This window comes from Eleginops maclovinus, chromosome 22 (assembly GCF_036324505.1).
Source record: "Eleginops maclovinus isolate JMC-PN-2008 ecotype Puerto Natales chromosome 22, JC_Emac_rtc_rv5, whole genome shotgun sequence".
NCBI lineage: Eukaryota > Metazoa > Chordata > Actinopteri > Perciformes > Eleginopidae > Eleginops > Eleginops maclovinus.
In genome coordinates, this window is record NC_086370.1 from 9,421,428 (window position 1) to 9,436,116 (window position 14,689).

Below are 14,689 nucleotides of genomic sequence, written 5' to 3' on the forward strand. Positions count from 1 at the left end.
CGTTGTAAGACTTTATTTGTAATATGTGTAGGGTTTTATGCGCATATGATTGCAGGCCAGTGGGTTTAGCGGTATGGAACATTTTATTTAACTTTTTAAATGTCACACACAACCAATGACTTGTCATGTTCAGGCATTTAACACCTGTTTTTGTGAGTTGCCTGCATGCTAGCCAACTTGCTCAAATGTAATCGAAACATATTTTTTTCATTTGGTTAACTTCATGCTTTGATGGAAATTAATCTTTTTTTATTGCACTTTTTATTTGCACACTTTTACTATCGTGATGGGATTTTTCCTTGTCTGGCTCTTAGTGAACTTGAAATTGACCTACTACTGTTGAAAAGAATTGTAGACAGAGAACAGTGTGGAAACTGGACATTAAGGCAGCAATATATTAATGGACATACAGTACATTACCTGTCTTAGCAGTCGAGAAACAGTACTTATGGACTCTTTTTTTATTCGGTAAGTCATATCTAAAGTAATTTAACACTGAACAACCCACCAAGAAGAATGGAGCTGTAAACAATCACATTTTTTCACGGTGAGTAATGCCTAACCTTAAGTGGTAGGGAAGTTTCACACCAAAAGGTCTTCTTTCATAACTTATTAACCTAAACCAGTCTTAGTCAATCTTAAAATACCGTGAATACAAACTATTATGAATACTGTGAAAACAAACACTGCAATCACATGCCTGCTATAAAGATATCTGGCAACACAACACTTATTTTTTTGTGAATTAACCATGACATGGCTCTGTGAGTGAAGTTCAAGTGCTGCTTCAAACATTGAAAGCATACAGTCAGTCTCTGTTCATGATGTCTTGTGATCATCACACTCATTCTTCAAAGATTGTTGATGAATTGTTTGGTGACTTTCATGATTTTTGTTATCTTGTTTACCAATAAAGTCTGCATTAAAGTGGCTTACTGATGGTCCACAGTGTTTGTTTCACATCTGCATTTATTTTTCCGTCTTCGGTTTCAACCTCACTCCTACTCGCTCTGCTCTCCGGGGCTTGGCTGAATGGTTGAATAATTCATGCCTCTTGCTCCGGGTTGAGTCAGAGTCCAACCGCTGCTTTTTCCACCAAGTTGAATGTTATGAGATCAAATCTCTTCCTCATAAACAGGTTCACCAGAGGAGAAAAACACAAGAACAGGCTGTTGGGATTAACATATGACCAACAGCTTGAACTCTATCTCCCTGCGATGAAAACAATGAAACCGAGAGACACATTTTCATTTCCTGTACAGTGGCTATGCTCGAAAAAAGGATCTGACACAAGCATGCTTTTTGATGGGAGCCTCTTGACATTTTTGTTGTGTGTCTTAATGTGGGGGGGGGGTGATATATTTGTGCTGTTCTGTGAAGCGGCTCTGCACCCTGACTGCAGTTTGTGAGGAAATGCAGAACGTTAGGGACTCCTCATGATGCTCATCACCCAAATGTAAAATTAGATCAGTAGGGATCTCAAACCGGAAAAAAAACATTGCGTAACCAACGCCCCATGTCCTCTGTCTCACGAGGACAGGATCACATCGCTTTCACTGCCTCTGCCAAATCATGGTCTACCCAATTATCCAAAGAGAGCTCGAGAGGAGAGTGTGTACCCGTGTGGGTGACTCAGCCATCAGACTCGCATGACTAGGCCTCCCATGATTGCTGTGTTTGATGAAGGCAGTATAAAAGACACAGGTCATGGCAACAGCATCTGAGAAACTATGGGACTGTGGCCAGGCTTTCAGTATTCCTTCATGTAATGCCACCCCCTGACAAAAGAAGAAAATAAAACATAGAGATTTTAGTAGGAATTTCACTAAACCAGAAATGTGCTTGTGAATACCAACACAGGGAAATGACATATTTCTCGATACCCTAGTTGATACCAAGGTAAAAAACAATACACCCACATTACTACAACATATACTCCCTTACTCCTTTTGCATACTGTTTTTTTTTAAATGATAAACTAATACTACTTAATACTAAACCTTTGTTCAATACTTGTTCTTACTATAATAGAGCTTAAACATAAAAAAGGAAGTGTGAGGAAATGTGTTTTCTTACAAAATATCCTTAAGCTAAGGTCAGAGTCAGGCATGCTGTTCCGTTACTGACATCAGACCTTCCTGAACCTGGAAGAAAAACTCCTTCCGTCAATTGATTGAACTGATGAATCTACGCTGTTACAGTAATATCAGTTTGGCAATGAACCCCTTGACTTTACACAGCGAGGAGTTAGATGAGAGGAAATGTCTGCATCCCTAAAATGATATATAGTTTTATCATATTAAATTATTTTCCTTCTGCAACAGATCATACAATATTATGATAAACCCATAGCTGTTTGTCTCAACCGCCCACTAAGACTGTTTATGCCTTCATGACAAATGAGAAAATAAAGATGTTGATTACAGCAGAGGGAAAGGTCAAAGCTTTCTTTTTGTTTACAGCAATGTGTTCTCGGGGCTTTTTACGAACTGTTGATTTCCCCTCCGAGCTGTATTAATCAGTATTGGCAGTCTGTCCATTATCAAATCACGCTGGCTGGTTTGTGAGGAGTGCATTGTAATATTGGATTACAGCCTCGGAGGAAAAAACAACCCTGTTGCTGGGAAATAACTGTTATCGCGAACCGCTCAGTTTTTCTGTATGAGGAATACGGCCGCAACTGGTACACTGATAACACAAAGACAAATCCAGTCATTTCGGATGCTCATTGCGGGAGATTAACTTTAATAGACTGAGTGCACAGCCCCAGCATTTCCCAGGGCTTATTTATTGAACTAATAACAGTTTTGGCAACCTTGAGGCTTTGATTTCCTGCCACTCACTCGCCTGTTTATCTTCGCTCTCATCTGTTGCTGTATTTCTTTTACCTTTTTATGTTCTTGTCAGCTTTCATCTTTTTCCCCTGTCCTCTCCTGTCTCTCATGATCCATGCATTTCTTTCTCTTCCTCTTCCCTTGTGTGATGTTGTCCAGCCCTCTGGTTCGCAGTGAACCCCGCCCACCTACCTACCTTCCTACCCACCCTCTCCCTCAGTGCTTTGGTGCCTCAGCCCCCACCCCTGACCATGGTGAGTCTGGTCATCTCTGCAGCTCAAACTTAACATTTTATTACCAATGTTTTCATCTTTCAGTCTGTGTATTGTTTGCCAGTTTATGCTTCTAATTCCATTGAAAGTGCAGCACAGATTGCTTTGAAAGTTTGTGACACAGAAAGGAAGTCGTCTCACCACAAAACTACGACAGCGCTTGGTTTTGCCAGAATAGTTACCTTGGTCCTACCCGTGACAGTTAGCAGCAAGAGCAGTGGTGTGACAAAAATGCAGACACTTCAATAACTCATTTAGGAGTTTCACTCTGTGTTTTAGTCACAGAGAGTGAGAAAATTACTTTCACAGATAGCAGGATATGCATGTGTCTTTGTGATTTTGGGGCATGTGAAGAGGACACCAAAAACACACTATAATGGTAAATTATGACATATATGTATTATTTAAAGGGCTGTTTTATGTCATTTGTCACTACCACTATTTAGATTCCTGAATTGTGCCTTTGTAGAAATCTGTGTATACGCAGCTAAATGATTTACTGTGGTGTTACGAAGACACATCACTGTGTTTACTGTGTCACTATGTATTTAGTTTCTACTACCGGTTTACTATTTTGTGGAGAATCGAAGATATCTTGGTGTTGGAAAAGTGATTTAAAAAAAAACATTATAATTTTTGTTGATGACTAGTTTTGGTTTTAGGCCACATGGGCAGTTGCTTTCATTGTTAGTTGATGCATGATTGATCAAAGTAGACAAGTTAAAAGAGCTCTGTGGAGTTTTCCTGTGAGCAAAATAAGTTATGTTTACATTCATTTTTTCTCACATTCTTTGTGAAAGTGTTTCTGTCTTTTAAAACATTTGTGAAATCTTAATGTCTTTACATTTTCAAAGCCTACATTTTTGACATGTTTTGTTTGTTTTCTTGTTCGCAGCCTTAACTACCATTGTTTTGGTTTACCTGTGGATTATCGTGAACAGTTAATATACTTGAAATTTCTAATAGTGAGTTCAGTTCACATTTTGTAGAATCTTTAGAACAGGTCAAAACAATTAGATATTCTGCTTATTTTGAGAGTTATTAAAGATATGTGATTGGTTCATTTCTAAAGGACAATCTTAACAGTGAAAAATAAATAGTTTACTAATAATTTGGCTATGAAATGCAGCAAGATATCTGATTCATCTTTTATAAAGCCCTTGTGACAATCCTTGTGCCAATTTATAAGTTAGAAAGTTAAGTCAGTCATTTGGAAATAAATATTTTTCAAACCTTTTTAAATGTCAATTCATTTGATCTGATAAAGAACTGTATTGTTTGTTTATTTACTGGCGCCTGCTCAGTATCCCAGCTCTAGCCCCTAGGTGAACTGTAAACCACATGTAAACCGTTTGTAGAAATCCCACTTGGTTTCCCTTCTTTTTGGGAGAAAGGGGGAATATGGTGGTAGCTTTGGGTGCTAAAGAGATAGGGTGGAAGGATTTATGTACTTAGGCAAACGTGTGAGGTGAAACATTATGCTGCGTATTTATAGCATAGTTTTAAAAAAAAAATGTTATGATGATTCATTATTAAGCATTATTCTTAATATTTGGTATTATTGTTGTTTAATTTGATAGTAAAAGGAAAACATGTCATTAATTAAAAAAAAACTTAAAGAACTTTTGTATCTTGATAATTTAATTGACATCTGTTGCTATTTCTTTTTCTTTTTTTAAGATATTTTTGGGGGCTTTTTGCTTTTAATCGGATAAGACAGTGGAGAGTGACAGGAAAGTGGGAGAGAGAGTCGGGGTGGGATCCGGAAAGGACCACGGGTCAGGAATGGAACCCGGGTCGCCGGCGTACGTTGCAGGTGCCCGAGCCAGTTGCGCCACGGCCGGGGCCATCTGTTGCTATTTCAAAAAAGCATGCATTGCGTATCCATACTATTGACTCAGCTGACCATATTGCCAGATTCTAAGTGAAGCCACTCACCTCTGTATGCATGTCTGTATCTCCCCCTCACTTTAGTTCATTTTATGCAGGCTCTGGTTGAAAACCTGTTGTTTGTTCCATCCTGTAACCGCCATGGTCGGTCAGACTGTGTGTAATCTGATTGGTACTATGTGGTGTCTATTGTCTGCCTTTGTGACCCAGACACTCAGCGCAGACACTCAGTCAGGGATCAGCACCGCCTGAATGAATCCAGCCAACGGTGTCAGATTAGCAGAAAGTAAAGCTAGCTCCAGGGTGTTGTAAGGGGAGGGTTAGAGTATCGCGCGTCTGCCGGATGATATTAACACACTACCCTGGAACCAATAATGCAGTGAAAAGCAGTCAGCTGGCTTGTATTACTTTCAGGAAAGTCCAGTTTGCCTTCCAGCTCCTGTAGTGAAAGATTATTTCATTGCTTTATGGTCGGAATCTGACCTTAAGCACTGTAAAGCGGCTATTTTATCTTTATATGGTCTTTGGTTCCCGAGATTTAGAGATTTCTTCAGTGCTATACTTCATTTTAAATTGTAAAATGCTCTGTTGTCTACCAGACTGTTGTTGAGTTATGAGCTTTTACCTGAAACATGAATAGTAAAAGTTTGTTTAGGGATGAAATATCCCCAAAAATACTTGATGCTTTTGGGAATGTTTTTCATATTTAAATGACAAAGAGTTGAAGAAATGGCTGTAATGCATTTGCATTGTGGTGTTAGGGACGAGAAATAAACTCCAGAACCATTGTGACTTCCTAAAGTCTCACAGTTTCACATAACAACGTTAGTGTCTACTACTTACAAAATATTACATTACATGACATGGAATCATTCAGGGTAAAGTCACAAAGTTATCAAGTGAAAGGGCACTGTTTGTGTGTGTTGCATTATTTCCCCCTTTATTTCTCTTCGTGTGAGTGCCAGTATTAATGTGGACTTCATTAATGTTGCTGCTCTTTTGTCTCATCTGTTTCCCATTAGGTCAGCCTTCAGTGTCTGGAAAACTTCCTCTGCCTCTTCCACTATGTGCAGCATCACCCTAACAATGGCAAAGATGCACTGAAATTCTGGTAGGTCATGATATTTTCTAACATCTTTAAATGTTCTGTGATGGATGCACACATACCTGCAGTTACTTTGGTCTTAACCAACAAAATAAGTGCAGAGGTCCCAGCACCACAGGAGAGGTTATGCGATCATGGTGCATTAGCTTCTTGGAGTACCCTGCTGCATAGATTTACATATTGAGGGGAAAAATGTTAGACATTTTGCACCTCAAGTGCTTCTTGTTTGTGTTCTGTTCAGCGCCACTAGGTGTCAAACACACTCACTACCTTGAATCAAGTAATGCATTCAAATTCTCAGACTACTTTATGTTCCCTCAGCTGAAAAGTGATTACATTCAATGGGATTTTGTTTAAATGCCTACAAAAATGTCCTTGTTTAAAGACAAGCTGAAGGCAGTTTAATGTTTCGCTCTGTGAAATCAACCGTTAAATGTTCCAGACTCATTTTTTGAGCTTTATCTGCAATAATGGAGCACTTAGCTAACATATGTTGTATTCATGGAACAGTGGGTTTGGTAATGCATTATCAAAGCATATGGAGTGTTGGAGGAACATGTCGATAGGTTATCTTGAGCAGGATATATATGAGTATTTGATACCTGTGTTAATCAAAGAGGTCTTTTTGGTATTAAAGAGGCCTCATTATTCATTGTGGGGTTTTCCCTTTCCTGTAGTGTGTTATATAGGTTTATGTGCATGTAAATGGTCTGAAGAAGCTAAAATCCCAAAGGTCAAGCCAGAGGGAGTTTCTTTACCCCCCCCCCCCCCCCCCCGCCGGAAATTACTCCATTGGACTCCTTTGTTTACTTCTGTAACATAATGACATCACTATGTAACACTCACACATCTGTTAGCTAGCGCACCAACACATTGTACGTGATATGCTAAGCAGGTTTTTTCTTTAATCAAACGTGGGAACAGGGGCACTGCGCCCTGTTATTTTCGGCAGTACATTTTTAGTAAATATATAGGGGTCGGATGTCCGATCAGTCTGCCGGTGGACGAGTGGCAGGCAGCAAGCTTACACTTAAACTTTGTTTCTTTTACTGTTCGTTTTTCTGTAGAAGAAGTAAAGAAATCGAAACTCTGGATTCATTTGTTGTTTGAGGTACAATATATGACTCAGTAGCTTTAAGACATGAAGAACTATGGTTTTCCGCTTCGCTCGAATGCAGTATTTTCACCGGAAAGTGACCTTAGCGCCCTCATGCTATATTGTTCTACAAAACCCAGGGTTTAGGGGTGGGAAATCTCCAAGCGGAGCAGAGGGTGAAAAGAGGTGCTGCAGCACAGGCAGTATGAGGAAAAAGAAAGACCTTTTTGAACATTAAAGCATGTACACATTGCCGAAGCACAAATACAAAATAAATAAAAACTCAAACTTGAATTAGCCATTATCATAAGTTGCATTCAATTATCATTTGCAAATGACCATCACATATCTTCACAAGTTGAAATAAAAGGAGTACACGATGCACAAGTTTAACATTTTGTGTTTGTACACTCTTAATTCCTCATTGTTTGTAGGAGAACCAGATGTATTGTGGGTAAACCATTGATATAAAGGACCAATATTCGCTAATACAAAACGTGTTGCTACAACCAAATTAAACCTGTTTTTCCTTACTTATACCTGCACCAAAGACTCTATAGACACTATACTGTATAAAGCCTCAGCTGTGTAGACTACTAAATTGGAGTAAAAAACATCAGAATAATCTTTGCTGCGTGATGATATTGAAACCATTATCTCTGCCTCCATCTGTGGTGGGGAAAATTGAGCTTTTATTATTTGACAAATTGTATTATCCTCTATTGAATTTGTAGCCTGTCTTTACGTCAGCTTTTTGTTTTGAAATCACCGTAATAAATGTAATAATACATAACAAGCTTGTGTGTGTGTGTGTGTGTGTGTAAGATAATGCAATGCCAGCACCAGCTTATTATAAATTACCAGAGCTATTACAAAATAGGATATCAAAGTTGATATAGCAGGTCGAAGACTCTTCGGTGTGCGTCCAGACTGTCTTGAGAGTGGTAACCTTATATATGATTACAGATAATTTCCTATGTATTTGTGGTGCACAAACTGTTCAGCGACTCCCTAATAGTGGTAGAATTCAGGCCTTCCTGTACTCAACTGTAAAGAGAGGCAATGTTACATAACGTGTTCAGTCAATTACCTTTTTGAAAACGTGGTGCTCTCAATCAGAACTGCAAATGTAATTAAACCTGGTCTGTTTTTCATTTTATACATATTTGTGTGGAATATGCGTTGACAGTTTTAGTTGTATTTGTTTTAAGGAAACTTTTTTGGAATCTTGATAAGAGATCATTTAAAATAAGCAAACATAGAGTCACTGCTGGTGTCATTTATAATTAAGAGCACTTTATGCTTTGTCATGCACTTTTGCTAGTTGTTGGTTGTAAAAAACCTCCCAAAACAGTTGCTGTAGTGTCAGAATACAAAGGCTGTCCCTGTGGTTGACTAAGAGGTCCTCAACAGGGCACCAGGGACTAGTCAGTATTGCCAAGGCCAGTCCCCTTGCCATGTGACATCACATGCTTTCATGTGATAAGCTGATCTGCTGCGAATCTGGAAAGCTTCCATTTGAAATTCCAATTTAATGGAATTTGTGCTGCAGAACAGCAAATTCAGTCAGCAGTCGTGTGAGGAGGCATGCAGTTACAGCCAGTAGAGCTGCACTCATGCCTGGAGCAAACACGAGATGAGTGGAAGGAAAGCGTTTGGCCCAGTAACATTTGGTAAGATGAGAACAATTATACACATATCTAACCGAGGATAGTGGCAGAATTGAATTTTGATGGGTTTTTTCAAGTCATATCGTTGTAGACTTTGCTAACCGTGCACTCTTCATATGATATTATTGTTGTGTAAGTAGGCTTGTTGCAAGTAGACGGTGCCTTAGCGGTATCACTGCAAGCATGTGAATGTGAGCACTAAGTTATTTGTGTAATGAAATTAGTTCTGGCTCAGGACTTAAATTCATGTTGAGCTGTGTAATTGAGGCTGTCCTGTAAAGGGGGTGTGTATCCTAAACTTTGAATGGAGAGGGATGTGAGGTGTGTGTTTTTCGATGTTGAGACCTGCGGCTTAATGTCAGGAAGTTGTGGTTGTGGCATACTTAAGCATGCTAGCTTTAAGGTGCTCTATGAATGACTACGGTAATAGTTATTGTTGCTAGTTGAGATAAACGTTGTCGGAAAACCTCGATTCACTTCTTGTCACCATGCTGTTTTTTTTTTTAATTGACTACATGCCTATAAGTAGTTTGTGTCAAACTTTTGAATAATCTTTTCTAAACTCAAATTTTTGTAAAATAGTTTTCATCCAAGGATAGTCTGTCTACAAACGGTTAACAGTAAGTTTGAATATATCAACCAGTTGTTAGTAGATTCAGTTATGTAATGTTATTTGTAGGAGCTCTATCCAATTAAAGTATTACTTACCCTGTTTCTTTTTTCTTTTGTTGGGGCAATTACACTGTCATCTAAAAGTCCTTTGGCAAAAAAGACAACAACTGAGAATTAAAACTGAATAGACAAAACAAACATGTGGTGTATTTGTATCTGCTCCTCCACCTTTTTAGTATGCCTTTTAGTATAGTGTGCTGATTGTGTTTTATTGAAGAGTGTTAGGTAAAATCTAAACTTACTGCTTTACCTTAAATTACTTAAAAAGCCTCAGTTTGATACCTTACATACATCTTACAACAAAATATCTTCAAAAAGAGAAAAAATGTCTTTGACATAGTATTTTTAGGGATGGTGATGACACCACAACGTTTACTTACAGAGTAAAATAAAGAAATCATGCAGCCACTCAGAAATCTATTGGTTCCCCTTATGAGGGACATAGTCATAATTCATAGCCCTGTGTACAGATTTGATTGTGCTGCAGCCTCATGGTGTCTTATCTCTTCCGTTGTAGCTCAGACATGAGTGGGGCCAGTAACACACTGGCGAGAGAGTTCCTGACTGATGTGCATCAGCTATGCAGCGCGGTGGCTCAGAGAGCGGAGGCACGGGAGGAAGATGAAGAGGAGAGTCACATGGTGGCACTGGGAGAGTACCTGGTGAGGGGGCGGGGCTTCCTGTTGCTCAGCACCCTGGACTCCATCATTGACCAGGTGAGGATGTTCAAAGCCAGAAATGAAGCAAAGTGTTCAGACAGAGCTCTCCTCACATCTGAGCTATTATCTAGCACATGGCGCCTTATCCAACCTGCTTTAGCACTGCCTATCCTTGCTGCTTCCTCTGCAAGGAGCCTCCCCCCAGCTCCTCTGACTAATCAATGTTACTTCTGTTTTTTCTCTTTGCCGGCTCTGTGCTGTACCCTATGGGGGGTCTTTGCTGCTGCTCTCCCTGCTTCAGGCTTAATACATATGCAGGAGAATGGAGGGGAAGTCCCAGATGAGCCACACTGACAAATATCTAAATATAAATCCTGATAAAAACATGAAAACATGTCACTACTGCTCCATCTAGATCAGTATTCTTCCCCTTGAAACTACATTTTACAGTAAACAGTCGTTTCATCAATAAGGGTTACAGCTTTTCTCACACATTCATGGAAATGCTTCTACTGTGGTAATACCGTAACATTTACACTAAGATTTAGGCCACTGCTTTTAATTTAACTTTTGCATCATAACATCTGCTGCCACTTCTCTCTTTCGTTAACAGGAAATTGGAATAGAGATGTGGTATAATGCAAATGCGTGATAAAAGACACACAGATTATGTGATTATAAAAAAGAGATGGCCAATACTGTCTCTATATTTGTTCTGTACGCAATTAGGCTGCGTCCCCACATCTGTGGCTTGTGTAATGTCAGCTTGCAGGATGGTCATATTATAAACTAAAGGGGAACGTTGCTCTGCAAGGCCCCGGCATTGTTTGAATGCGCAAAGTTGGTGATAGTGATGCTGAAATTGATAATAGATTTGTTTTATCATACACCAAGACAACAAAATATATGATTATTATTCCTGTTTAAAATGAATCTGTATAGTCCTTGGCTTGGCACAATATAATAATTGGAAATACTGCACTGTTAATGGTTCGTTAACACATATCTAGAGCGAGTTGTTAGCAGTCTATTTAGATGGTCAAGTTAAATGATTAAAAAGCCTCACAGAAGCAGGTATTGTTTGACATGTTAACTGGCACCAGGCTCTGACAGACTGTCAATGTGAGGGCAGAGGAAACACTCTGCAGACTTCCCCAGCAGAGGCCCAGGCTGCACTGACCACACGCACTGTGTTTATGTATGGATCTGATCTGTGAGTGTTACTTTTGCTCAAGTTACAATTTATGAGATGCTCCTATCTAGACTGAGTTATGGGGCTTTCACATGACAAGTCCAACTCTGCAACTAAAAAACGGTCAAAAAACAGTGTGACCTCAGAGACAGGGTTTACTGTTTTTCTTCATGAAGTTCCTCACTTCAGACAGGGTGCAACTGCATAATAATTCTACATAAAACGGAATGGTTTAATTGTGTTTTGAGTGCGTTGATGCTGATCATATGAAATGCCGCCATTAAAAAGCCTAGTTACTCACATATGTAAATTCGATGGTTGCCTTTGGACGTAATGCAAACAGTGATCCTCTCTCAGAAGGGTCTCTAGGCTCCAGAAAGACAGGATCACTAGTTCTGCTTTCTTCACGCCACACAATTATAATCCTCAGAATAAATGCATTTTTGAATGAAATATTGTAATGGTATGAATGTGACACGGTGTTAGAGCATCACTGTGGCGTTGTACTGTGCGCAGCTTTCAGCTAATTTCACACACATTCATTGTATTTTCAGTCTAAAAGCGATCCTTCAGTTCAGAAATGTAATGCATTCATGTGCTAGTGTGTCATCACAAGCCCCTCTGTGCGTCAGCTGTGTCCTGAACAGAGGTTGTGCCTTTAGGAAAGATCAGGGAAAGACAATTTATATGCTTTTATTCAAACCATGGCAAGAACTTGTGGTTTTCAAAACAAGGTTTTAAATGTTTGGATTCTTTTTTCGGAAAAGTATTTTCAGTTGGGTTTGCTCCACTGTGCTGTAAAATGCCCTAACTCTGGTCTTGTGTTATTATTACATTAATGAACATCTGACATATTTATCCAGTATTCTAAAATTAATTTAAGAACACTAAATGAAATGAAACATTAATTCTTTTGTAAATGTTTGGGATTTATTTTAGGTGTATTCACTGTTAGACTGTTAACGTATTAAATGTCAGGCTTAACTGTGTTGTCGGGGTACATCTTGAACAAAATAATCCAGATGCTTCGCTACAACCAAATAATTAGCTTCATATCATTATGAATTATAGTCAAAACTGGTTAGAGTTGGAGTTACATCCGACTCTTGGCCAGTAAGATATATCTACCAAAATTAGCTTTTGCAGCTTTGCTGTATATCAGTATTAGTGCACATGTTGGCCAAGAAATATCAGTTCAGAAATGCCACAACAAGATGAGAGGTCATTAGTGTTACCATCCCTTACAGTAGTTTATCCACCAGTGAGCACTGTCAAACTTATATTACACAGTAAAATGTCCTCGCTCAGTTTGTAGAAAAACACATCTAAGCAACCTGGTTTAACAGTGTTTGTTTTTATCTTAAGACAGACTTTTAGAGCTCCTTGGTAGCCGAAGTAAAACAGTGCATGCTGCATGTTACAACACGCTTTGTTTTGTTTTTTGAAAACAATACTATAATTGTATGGTAGTATTAGTAATTATGAAATAGCCAGAGTCTACTTACCTAATGAGTAAATATATAAGTCAATTTCAGTCCTCTCTGGCACCCATTTACTTAGCATGAACAACACAAAACTCAAATACCTTCAGAAAACTGCACAACATGTAAGGGTTTATTATACACAGAAAAGATAATACTGTAGGTTTTGATAACCTTGAAAAACCAGATAGCAGAATATTTTTAATACACACATGAAGGAGTCAATTGATCTTTTTCAATTAGCACAAGTCATGAAGGAGTCGGTTCTCTGCCTGCTGTGAAGTATGCCCTGGATAGACATGAGATCCCAGAGGACTTGGAAGTAAGGGTGTCATGTAGATGCTACATTGCTCCCTGAACCATTTCTCTTAAGCCTAACTAACTTACTAGCTAAGTATAAACTGAAAAGTAAATAACTAACTCATGGGATGAACATCATTTTTAGAAAACATATACAAAGCTAATCCTAAAGTAGCTGAATTTTCCTTTTGGAGGTAGTGAAACGCAGAGGGATATCTATACTGATTATGGGCAAGAGGGAGTGTCTGGGTGTGACTTCAGAGTGTGACCAAAGGGAGGGGGCAGGGAAATGCGGTAGGTAACCTCAGTGTGTTTTGTTGCACCCTCAGGAATTGACCTGCCGGGAGGAGCTGCTCACTTTGCTGCTGTCTCTGCTACCGCTGGTCTGGAAGATCCCTGTGCTGGAGGAAAAAGCCCCAGGTCAGTATTTACAAATGACTTCTTTATGTTAACGCTACATACATCCTATTAAATACGGGCATGTGACTAACCCTATTTCTTGGTTTATAGCTAATGATTTCAATTTACATACATGACATATTCTTTGCTTTACAGTTGTCTTTCATTTACTGTACAGCAATATCATTTTTACACACAAACTGAAAGCCAGACTGCTGTTCATTGGCCAGAACTGGTTTTGTTTATTTATATATTTGCTTTATTTTCCATCAATTACATAAAGCTCTGGAAATATTCTCTTGTTTTATCATTTATAGGTATGTCTTTGAGTGAAATGATTTTTATTTTTTATTTTTATTGTGTTTTATAAAATACTGACAACATTTCTCTGTGTTGGAATTCAACAGGCACTGTGGAGTGGTCTCTTAATTTTTTCCAGAGCTGTACTTTGTTACCATGTTTAAGCATTATCTTTGCTGGTTTCATGTGTGTGTCTTGCTTTTGGCTGTAAATAGTGTCTGTAATGTTTTTATCTTGTATCATTGGTATTATACGTAACACTGCAAACTGTGTCAGCGCTAATTTGGAGACTCATAAATCTGTTGTTATTTGTAAATGTTTTTCATTAGTTTGAATCTGAGTGTTACAAACAGCCACACAAAAGGGGACGACGAGTGGTGGCAGAGGCCGGTGACCTCAGGATGACGCCGGTATTTAGTACAGGACTGCTGATCCTACCTAACATGGACACTAGACATATTTTACTTTAATTGATTCTTACTCACCAAGTGTGTTTTTAAGAAAACAGAGAATGTCTCCTGACATCCAGCCGAGCAAACTCGTACGCAGATTTAAAACAATTGAAAATGTCTGCATTTGAGGCCAATGTGTTCTGCCTGTTTTGCTCTACATCCAGGACGGTTCACCTGCATTTACCAAAGTCTGCTCTATCGTGATTGGTCAATTCAAATGGGACTATGCTTTTGATGCCAAAATCTTGTCCAGTAGTAATGGTTTATTATAAATCTAAATATACTCGGTTTGTTGGCCTTCACGAAGGTGTCTTTGTGTTCACAGATTTCACCCTGCCGTCCTTACTGGAGGTATTCCTTAGCCTGG

At 38.9% G+C, this 14,689-nt stretch overlaps 1 protein-coding gene across 1 annotated transcript in view; it reads left to right on the top strand.

The window, feature by feature from the left end:
* Positions 1-14,689, top strand: part of lyst (lysosomal trafficking regulator) — a 58,183-nt gene that overhangs the window by 4,963 nt on the left and 38,531 nt on the right. The window contains 4 exon segments of the mRNA XM_063874968.1: positions 6,019-6,107; positions 10,057-10,255; positions 13,501-13,591; positions 14,648-14,688. Coding sequence (XP_063731038.1) covers positions 6,019-6,107; positions 10,057-10,255; positions 13,501-13,591; positions 14,648-14,688 — 420 coding nt within the window.